Raw genomic sequence first — 11,612 nt, forward strand, 5'->3', positions numbered from 1 at the left:
TCAGCTATAAGAAATATGTAATATAAAATAGGGGATGCCATTTAAAAAAATTGAGGTGACTTTCATGTGACTTTCAAATAATTCTTCAAGGTCAAACCAATGGTACCATCTTATGGTCCCTCCAAAACCAAACAACTTTTGTCTGAAAAATTTTTCTCTTCCGGGCTTGATTTTCGAGATATTCGACTGGATGGATTAAAATGGTCCACCCTGTATATACATAAATTTATTAAAAATTTTACGTTTAATTTACGTTAAGAAAACACAAAGTTATTGCATTTGCTTTGGCCTTTAATAGCTTCCTCTCTTTTTATATGACAAAAAATAAATTACTCTCTCTCTTTCTCTCGTCGATTCCTCCTGAATATACATTGCGAAAAAAAATTTACCAGGTCATCCACATGCTTTATCTCGCAGTGAAATGTGCCAGAAACTTTTTTCATCCCGTGGATTTCAACCCCGCTAACATATCGCCGAGAGTAACGTTTCATTTCAGGCCGGTTAATTTTTTCTTTTTTTTCGATTTTGTACGTTACGTAAACGTTACTGTATAAATATAGACGACACAGTCCGTCATCCGCGTGTCGCGCGTGTGTACGTTAAAAATCTGATTTAACAGCTGTCATAGAGAATTTTTGTCGAATCTCGCCGCAGAATCCCTCCAGGGGTACGCATCAATTCGGGCTGACCTTGGTGGGGCACTCGTTGGGCGCTGGCACGGCGGCGATCCTCGCGATCCTGCTGAAGCAGGACTACCCGGACCTGATGTGCTTCTCGTACGGTCCGCCCGGCGGACTGTTGAGCATGCCCGCCCAGCAGTACACGCAGGAGTTTATCACCTCCGTGGTGGTGGGCAAGGACGTTGTACCGAGGATCGGACTTCGGCAGATGGAAAGTCTCAGGGCGGACCTCATCAACGCCATAAAGAGAAGCGTCGATCCTAAGGTATGTAATAAATATAACAAACAGAGAGGATTCTCAAGTTGGAGGGAGGAGGCCGCCGCAGGATTTGGCCACTCTCTGAATTGATATGGCTAAGCTAGTGTGTCCCATGAATACAAAAAATTCGTAATTGGACTGCAATTCATATTCATTCAAAATTTTCATGTTAAGAAAATATTTATTTAAATATTTATTCAAACTTGTGGGATTTTAAAAATATTTATTTGTGAATATTTTATGATTTATTCATATTTATTTAAAATGTAAAAAAGAAAGTGAAAAATAAATTATATCGTTCACTCAGAGAAGTATTTCGCTGTTCCAGCTAGAATTCTAAATATTACACTTAAATTATATCGCTGTTTTTTGTATTTGCTAAAAGATTGTCTGTCATACGTAGAATTTATATTCTAAGAATATATGCAAGAAAATATAAGTCTCATAACAAAATATGATTGGAGTTTGAACTGATTAAACGTCGTAGATAAACTTTCTTGCTAAATTTGACAAATAGTTCAGATATAATTTCTGTCTTTGTTATCTATATTGATTAAATACAAAACATACGTGGTATCGCAGTGCTTACTAATCACTTGTCTGTTTTAGCTAATTTTTCGTACCTAAATAATTCTCGCTATAATTGCAATGTTTGTTTTTACTGTATCTTTTTGATTTGCAAAAATACAGAGAATAAAAATTATATATCATATAAAGAATTATTGTTGCGAAAAAGACTTTTAAATAAAAAAATTTGCTTTCAAAAATTTTTTTCAAAATTTGGAAGTTTTCTCTTACTTTTTTCAGTGTTATTAATATCCAGATTTTATAAAGAAAACTTACAAATTTTGAAAAAAATTTTAGAAAGCAAATTTTTTATTTAAAAGTCTTTTTTGCAACAATAATTCTTTATATGATACATAATTTTTATTCTCTATATTTTTACAAACCTAAAAGATACAGTAAAAACGAACATTGCAATTTCGTATAACGGATTACAATAACAATTTTATAAGATATTTTAAGTGCTTTAGCATCTCGTGGATTGTAAATAAAATGTATTATTTAATTAATAGATTTAATTAATAGATTCCTCAGAATCCCCAATAAAAGCACTGGCTCTCATTTTTTCGTCGATATCATCGTGTTTCTTAAACTTAAGGGGTTACACCACCTTGACCGCCTAAAAATCAATCGGTAACTTTGGGAATTTTTTTTAGGAAAACAATAAAAGTAACAAAAAATTCGTTTTAAGGTTTTAATAATACAAGTCTTTAGAAGTAAAAAATATTTTTTTTATTATTTTTTTAATAAAATGGCGACGCTGAAGCCAATTTACTAAACGTCGTTTTGTCAAATCGGCGTTGCGGAGATCTACCATTCGATTGAACCTGGAGCAAAAAACCAAAATTCTTTAAAAACTATATAATATGCACTACATATGGATATTTTGATATGTTAAATACTTTTTTTTTTATTTAACATTTTTTGACCAAATTTTTTGGCCGAAAATGACTTTTTTTTTTCAAATGCTCGCAATTTTTATAAAAATCTATATTTTAAAATATCCGTATGTAGTACATATTATATAGTTTTTAAAAAATTTTGGTTTATTGCTCCAGGTTCAATCGAATGACAGATCCCCGCAACGCCGATTTGACAGTGGCTACAAAAACGACGTTTAATAAAATGGCTTCAGCGTCGTCATTTTATTAAAAAAATTAATGAAAAAAATATTTTTTACTTCTAAAAACATGTATTATTAAAACCTTAAAACGAATTTTGTATTACTTTTATTGTTTTCTTAAAAAAATTCTCAAAGTTACCTATGATTTTTAGGCGCTCAAGATGATGTAACCCCTTAAACCAAGCTCGAAGTCTGAATTTTAATGTGTAAAGTGGGGGGTGAATGCGAAGTCGAAAATATTTGTAATCATAATATTCACAAATATATCCATTCAAATCGCATGAAAAGTATTTATTCAGTTTTCCATGAATATGAAAAAAGTAATATTTTTACTCGTATTCATATTCATTATTTTATTCATTTATTCGAATACTGGTCGCATTCATCGGACACACTAAGCTGAGCTAATCGCGGTCGCGTTTGTCCGCGAATTATATTCCAGTGGAAGACGATAGCGTGCTCGGTGATGTGCTGCGGCTGCGGCTCGACACCCACGTCGGCGGCCAACCTGGAGGCCGGTGGTTGTATCAGCGAATACCAGCGGGACAAGGATCGGGCGCGCGCGCAGACGATCGTACCCAGCGATTCCAGCATCGCCCTGACACTGCACAGGCCGCTGTATCCGCCGGGGCGGATCATACACGTGGTGCGACATCATCCGAACAAGGGCGAGTAAGTATTAATTATAGGGGCTGGTGATTTGCCTCGAAGGCGCTTCGACATTCCAACCTCGAAGATTTGAAGCTTTGATATTAAAATTATTGAATTCTTTCGAAGCTTCGAAGTTTCGAAAATACATTCGTGCAAATGAATTTATTCAAAAAATTTACAAATATTGTAAATAAGAATTAATATACATATATGCTTAAAATATATATATACGTAATTATTTCTAAAAAATTTGAAAGTATTTAACCTGAAATATTACAAATTAATAATTAAAGATGAGACGTATGTAAATAAGGAAATGATCAATAAAACAATCAAATTAAAAGAAATAGAAACAAATTTATTTTTAAATAAATAATGAAGAATATGATAAATTAATATAATTGTTTTGGCGTCATTAAATCTTCGTCAGCATAAAACAATCCTAAAAACAGGAAATGTAAAATTGTAAAATTAATAAAAATTATTCATTTTTTAATTACATTTGCACGAATGTATTTTCCGAAACTTTGAATATTCGAAGTAAAAAGTAACAGCTTTAATATTAATAGATCTGATTCGCGTATCTAAAACAGAATCTCGATGACTTTAAAATTATCTGCTCTATCGATGATTGAATTGCGTCGGCAGTAATGACTTTGAGCTCGTCCAACAGTAAGATTAAATACTTCCATTTACGACAGTAATGATATATAAAAATCGTAACATATCATGTCATGTTTAATATCTGAAAAAGTTAACTTTAGTCGTTATTTTTTTTATTTGATATCGCGGTGTTGAACATATTTTCCTATTGTAGAATTTTATTACTTTTTTTTTTATTACTTTTCTAATTGCGCACTGAAAGAAACGTTAAATCGACTGCTGCTTGTATATATTGCGCGCGAAAATAAAACCGATTTTGTTTCGTCAAGTCGGAAAGCATAAAAAGTTAATCGCGCCTGTATTTCTTTTTAGGCAAAAGTATGAGACGCATTGGAGGTATGTCTATTATTGTAGATAATTTGTATACATTTTCAGGACCACTCTGCTCTGAGTTGTTGCATTTTGGAGATATGCCCGCATGCGTCTATGGGCCTATATATCCTATATATTTATTGCGTAGGATATTATTTCGATATCTCGTTCTCTCGATATCTTAGAATTTCGCACCGTAATGGTTTTCACCTATAATATCTCGAGGAAAATGTATGCTCGCATGTATCGGAATTTTGTTCTTCGTATAAATCGCTTACATCCTAATATTACACAAAATTACGATCCTTGCAGAAAAATGAATTAAAAATTAAATCTAAATTTAAATTAGATAGGTAAAAAAATTACAATTTTACAATAGATTTCACATAGAGTAATATTATTAATTTGTTTCTAATAAAATAAAGTTAAGGAGACGGATTAATCTAGAAATTACAATGCAATTTAATTTACAATGTGAGAGGATTGTTAAGAGAAAGGAACTCTTCCTTATTTATTTTTTTGTGATTTTATATACATTTTTTTCGGGATATGCAATGCATATGCATGACTAGAATATTCCAGTATACGGGTAATATTGTGCCAAAGGAAGTGGTTTGGTAATTTTTGATGGTTTTAATATCTATATTCATCATTATTAAAACAGTTTAATATTTATAGCCCTTTGATTATAGCCCTCATGTGGATTGAGCTGCATGCTTCCACATCCTAAATGATTCCTTTTGAGAAATAAATTAGCATACGCATGACGTTTCGTTTTACCGTAAGAAATTTTTATTTACAATAAAGTTTAAGATGCAGTAATATATAAATATAAAACAGTAGAAAGATTTTGATGAAAAATTTCGAAAATTTTGCCAAAATTTTAATTACGATTTTACGAATATTTCAACAAAATTCGCAAATTTCGTGATTGTTGCAATTAAATAACCATCATGTCACGTAGAAACAACATGTTTATTCCTTTATTTTTACTATTTATTCTCTAAACTTATACAAGTATCTGAAAAAAAAACTTATATAGCATGATTTTCTTAAAATTTATTAAAACTTTTTCGACATGCTAACCGAAAAATTTAATTTTTATTTAGTAAACATTCAACATATAAAATATTTTTTGTTGTTAATTTATGCTGTTAAGGGGGGCGTCTGATTTAGGACCCTGAAAAATAGGTGATTTTCGCGAATTTTTTTAACAAAGAAAAGTCAATCTTTTCATAACTGTACGGATATTTTACTGGATACTTATATTATACAAACAAAATTTAAGATAATAACGTCATGGCAAATAAATGATTAAAACGCCTTGCTACTGGAGTTACAAAATGGCGGTTGAAATGAAGCCGGTAAATTCTGTCCGAAACAAAAAAACCAAAAATATTTTTTATTTGCATATAATTGTATAGTCGATTAACTAAGAACATGTTTAAAAAGTTGCAAAATTTTTAGGACTTTAAAGAAAAAGTGACACTGGAAAAAAAAATTTTTTTACTTTCTTTGTGCAATAAAAATTGTTTAAATTAACTTTTTTAAACATGTTTTTAGTTCATTTACGATGGTTGACAGTAATTTAAATAAAGAACTTTATATGAAGTCGATACGTCAAATAGTTTTTTCTATTTCGCCCGCCAATTTATAACTTCAGTAGCGAGACGTTTTATCCCTTATTTATCATGACGTTATTATTATCTTAAAATTTTTAAATTAAAAATTTCCTTTGTATAATATAAGTATTCAGTAAAGTATCCGTACAGTTATGGAAAGATCGACTTTACTTTTCTTTGTTAAAAAATTCGCGAAAATCACCTATGATTCAGCGTCCTAAACCAGACGCCCCCCTTAACCCTTTGAAGCACACATTTTTCTTTACATGGAAAACAGTTGAAATTTATTACTCGGGGGTTTTCGGGGTCGCTGATTACGTATATGACCTCAGATTTCCAAAATTCAAAATGGCGGATCCAAGATGGTGGACCTAATTAGGAAAAAGTTGTTTGATCGAGATGAAACGCATAAAAATTAAAAACTGATTGCATATTCATACTCAGCGACCCAAAAAACCCCCGAGTAAATATTTTCAGATCAAAGTATATTATTTTTAAAATGTTTGATCGGCCATTTTGAATCCGCCATTTTGAATTTTGGAAATCTGACCCCGGATTCGTCATCAGCGACCCATTAGTAAAAATTGCCACGAAAATCGAACTTCAAATAAGCTGGAAAACGTCTTTTTTTCCCCAAAAAAAAACTGCATTTTTTGGTGTTTGTTTCTTTATAACAATTTTACAACAAATGAAATTTAAACATTAGTAGTGTAATATTGTAGACAAATACCTTAGCTATTAGAAAAACCAACCACTATTTTTAAATACTTCGAAATTGAATTTTTATAAATAAAATTAGCGGGTAAAAAAGGTGGTCCCTATAGGGACCACCGTGCTTCAAAGGATTAATATGTACATTTAAGTTAAAGATATGAGAAATTCTCTACTCAAGGAGTATCTATAATATTAAAAAAAAGCTTGTGTAATAAAAATAAATGATACGTCAAACAGCATAGTCTTGCAATCGGTGGAGTTTATCGGATTCGGTGCAGTGGTTGGCTCAAAGCCCTTCTTTCGCGTTGAATTTCAGACAAATGTTGAGCAAGCACGAGCCAGTGTACCAGGCACTGTGGGCCGGTCCGTGCGACTTCGACGAGGTGCTAATCAGCCCGGTGATGATACAGGACCACATGCCGGACAACATGCTGCGCGCGTTGAATAAGGTAAGCAGGGACGCGAGCGTCGTGCGGCAGCAGGTGAGACGGTCGCAGACGCCGCTGAGCCGTACGCCGTCGGTGAAACCGGGTCATTACGAGCCCTTAGAGGAGACCGCCGACGGGCCCGACATCCCCAACGAGGTGGTGCAGGTCCAGCGGGATGATCGGCTAGCCAGCCGAACCGCGGATCAGGCTACCGTCGTTAACGGCGTCGATCGCGCGCTGCACATCCCCGCGCGCCCGGGTGCCGTCGACTCCACGTCGATCGTCGTCGTCGACGTGGAGGTGCACGAGCGCAGAGAGACGCTGCCAGAGAATCGGCGTTGACGGCCGGTTCCTGATTCGTCCTCCGCGAGTCGCGCGCGCAGATAAGAAAATAATCCCCCGCGAGTCACGCGATTTTTATTTCATCGACGCGGATCCTCTTCTTCTCACAGTCACGTTATTCGAAATTATTATATAGATTCGCGATTCGACGGTGCAGGTAATCGCGTGTGTCGAGGGAGACCGCCGCTCCTTCAGTGAGCTTTTTTAAATGTCTTCGATTAGGATACTCGATGACGTGTGACTGCCCGGAGTCACGCGTTAGGTTTTATGTAGCAGGGAATGGAAAGTTACTTTTTAAAGGTATCTAGTTATTGCTACTCGTTGCCGAGTTAAAAAAATAACTAGTTACCGTTACTAATTTTTACAAATAACTCGTTATCGTTACCGTTACTTAAGGGGTCTTATCACCCCTGAGGTTTTAAAATGATACCTTAAGTTTGGAATTTTTTTGTGGGTAAATGTTAAAATCTGCTTAGAGAACATTATTGTACATATATAAGAAATAAAAAAAATATTTTTTTATTTTTCTTTTGTCCAAAATGGCGGTGCACTGGCCTACACTTGCAATGTACCTTTTTTTCTATCAGTGTACAGGATTCCAGGCACACGGTTTGCTCTTGAATAAAATACAAACAGGGCTGGGTAAAATACACCATTAAAGTATTTAAAATACAAAATACAAAATACTAGGAATCTTAGTATTTGAATTACAAAATATAAAATACTTTCAATCTTTTGATTTGAAGTACAAAATACAAAATACTTTCAATCTTTCGATTTGAAATACAAAATACAAAATACTTTAAGTTTTATTTGAAATACAAAATAGATTGAAATTGTATTTGAAATACAAAATACATTGAATAATTTATTTGAAATACAAAATACAAAATACTTTTATGTGTTCCGCTGAAATACAAAATACAAAATACAAATTGTATTTCAAATACTGTATTTCAAATACAAGTATTTGAAATATGCCCAGCCCTGAATACAAAGAATTTTCATTATCTACATATTAAAGACTAGAGACGTAGGGATTTTTTTAAATATTGATTTTTCTCGAAATGGCAGCTATTTTGCTTGAAAGACTTGTATTGACAAAAATACGAACTTTTCGTAAAAATAGCTGCCATTTCGAGAAAAATCACTATTTAAAAAAATTCCTACGTACGTCTCTAGTCTTTAATATGTAGAAAATGAAAATTCTTTGTGTTTCGAAGAACCGATTGAAGATCACCGATCGACAATCACCGATTTGAAGAAACAGAAAAAATGGATTCCGCAAGTAGGCCATTGCGCCGCCATTCTGTGCATAAAAAAATAAAACAAATATATAAGTATCAGGAAAGACCGTGGAAAGTTAACTAACAAATGAGATCTTAAAACGCCAACACGGTACAAAGCGGATCTTGGTGCTTCCATATATTAGTGTGAATATTACATATTACTTGGTTCGGAGCTACGGGGATGCACGTGATTTGCGGTCACGTGGTGTTATATGAACCGGAAATTGTAAGATTCACTAATATTATATGGAAGCACCAAGATCCGCTTTGTATCGTGTTAGCGTTTTAAGATTTGTTAGTAAAACAAATATTATTTTTGTTCTTTATATATGTACAACAATGTTCTTTGAGCAGCTTTTAAATAAAGTTATCTATTTACCCACAAAAAAATCCCAAACTTAGGTATCATTTTAAGGTCTCAGGGGTGGTAAGACCCCTTAAAAAGTAACGATTCGTTACTTTTCCGTTACTTTTTTTAATCCTGAAACAAGATCAATCTAAATAATTTAAGATGCAATTTTTTGTTTTAATAAAAGCAATACAACAATGACCGATATATAAAAATACAGCTAGGAAAATGAAGGACTTTTCGATACGAGCTGGAGCTTCCAGTTTCGTGCTTAATATTTCGAATTAAATTTATATTAATATATCCAATTTTACAAACTACGCGTCAATTAAATTTTCGATCTTGAAACGCAATTCAGCTGATATTTTTTACAATAAATTTTTTAAAGTATTTTAAGATGCATATAAACGTAAAATTATTTTATTAAAGTATACTTATCAATTTAATTTGTGATATTAATTGACTTATGGCATTCTTAAGATGTCATAATCCAATCACAGCGTCATATTAATATTTTAAGACATTATTTAAAACAGTCTTAAAATAAGAGTAAACTATGTGAATACTAGCTAAAAACTGAAGATTGAATATACATACGAAAATTTTGTTATAAATACAAAAAGTTCCAAATACAAAAAGTAACGATGAAAGTAACTGTATAATTCGTTACCGTTACCGAAAAAATGTAACTACGTTACCAATCCGTTTACCAAAAAAATAATTGTAACGGTTACAAGCGTTACAAGTAACGAGTTACTTCCCATCCCTGTTATATAGCTTACGAACTTATTTATTATTTCGTTGGTTGTGCAAGCACAAAAGAAAAACACATTAAGGCATTTCTATATACGTAGTTATTTATTTGATACTTATTACGTATGAATTATAGAGTAGGTCGAATTAGAGTAGCTTATACAATAGTATAGATTCGGATAGTTTGCTCAGTGTAATTTTTATTATTATTTCAGCATAATCATATTGTTTTTCGCTTTTTCGTTGTTCGGAGTTGTTCAGTTGCGTTCGCCGCAAGTGTATGTTATTGTGCTTTGGAACGAATATAATTATGTGCAATTGTACATATATAATTATACAAATACAAAACTCACGACGTAGAGACGATGCGTTAAAAGTTCAATTAAACCTAGCAGAACAGATTTAAAAAAATACTTCTTTCAAACATGAATTGCGGCTCTTATAAATCTGACTACTTTTTCCATCAAAATGCATATTTTTGGATGTGATGTTTCCTCTTGGAAAGTTCATACTTCGACTAAAACGAATGTAATTAATTGATAATACAAGTAGGATGGTGTCATTAATTAATGAAAAATTCACACGATTTAGCGGCTTGTCGAAAGAAGATTGGACCTTCCTTCGAATTGGCCGTTTGAAATTTTGTTTGGTACTTTTATTCCTAGATTCAAGTCTGTATTGCTAGGATTAAGGGAAACGCATGAGAATTTCGCAGGGTCGACTCAGTAATCGATGATAACAAAGTAAATTAATTCGCAATTTTTTGTGATGATAAGATTGACAATTATTGCAAGGATACCTTAGATATTTCTGTTTCAATTCAAGTTAGCATAAGATTCTCGGTATCTGCGTATAACCTGGACATTTCGAATTGCGATGGAAAATTCGAAAAAAGATTTGGGAAGGGGAAAAAAATACGAGTGAGTATGTACGAAAGGTAAAATTCCGCTTTTTGACTATCTCTTTGGCTTCAATGGCATATTGACTTCGCTATCGTGATTACTGATTACGAGACTCGCAATATCATTCGCTTTCGATATATCGCGGATATGCTTTAATTATTTCGACGATACCGCGCTATACTTTGTGCATTCACTGAATATTCTTGTACTTATTATTCTTAGTACTCGCCTAAGTAGAGTAACACGACTGACGTGCATGTCCTGTAATACTGCATGAACTATCGTTCTACGCCAAAATAGTGGCCAACCAGCGGCTAAATATGAATCCGCTATCGTTCACACGCGATACCTTCATACACGAACACTAATTTTACCTACAAATTATTTTATAAAATGTTAAATGGCGTGACAGTTACAATTTAATTGGTTTTATTTTGGTTATAGGAAAAGAATCTTTATCTCTTCTGCGAAACATAAATTGTATTCTATTTTTAGGTATATATACGTATGGTAGAGCGCTAGAAGTGACCCATTACATTTTTCACACATTTTTAATACACTTCTCAATCCGTGATCAGACGAAGTTACACTCATTTGAAGCTTGTCATAGAATACATATGCCAAAATTAAAGATCACCTTACTTTACCATCCAAAAATAGGCAAAATTCAAGAGTGTTACTTCGTCAAAAATGATCGTATCGAGATGATCAAAAAAGCATTTTATAGCTTGAAATCTCTACTTTTCAAATTGAAGCAAAAAGGACCTTTTTACTTTAATGTTGAATTACTCGGTGAAAAAAAATCGTACAACGCTCAAACAAAAAAAACAATTAAAGATAAAGATTCACTCTTTCGAAAGCTGTAAACTGTATTTGCATGCGATTTTTAATTCGCGCCATGGAACTTGTCAAAGTTCGTAAAAAATTTTGAGATTCGTTGGGTCTCCTTTTCGATCCGTGT

At 33.0% G+C, this 11,612-nt stretch overlaps 1 protein-coding gene across 1 annotated transcript in view; it reads left to right on the forward strand.

Moving 5' to 3' along the window:
* LOC105455830 (sn1-specific diacylglycerol lipase alpha-like) overlaps positions 1 to 7,358 on the forward strand; it is a gene marked incomplete at its 5' end in the record, with an annotated part of 16,522 nt that extends 9,164 nt beyond the window's left edge. Inside the window, 4 exons of the mRNA XM_011699459.1 lie at positions 655 to 945; positions 3,069 to 3,298; positions 4,253 to 4,276; positions 6,905 to 7,358. Of these exons, the coding sequence (XP_011697761.1) occupies positions 655 to 945; positions 3,069 to 3,298; positions 4,253 to 4,276; positions 6,905 to 7,358 (999 nt within the window). The remainder of the gene's footprint in view (positions 1 to 654; positions 946 to 3,068; positions 3,299 to 4,252; positions 4,277 to 6,904) is intronic.
* Between the last annotated feature and the right edge of the window lie 4,254 nt (positions 7,359 to 11,612).

Source organism: Wasmannia auropunctata, unplaced genomic scaffold (assembly GCF_000956235.1).
Source record: "Wasmannia auropunctata unplaced genomic scaffold, wasmannia.A_1.0 LD335836.1, whole genome shotgun sequence".
NCBI lineage: Eukaryota > Metazoa > Arthropoda > Insecta > Hymenoptera > Formicidae > Wasmannia > Wasmannia auropunctata.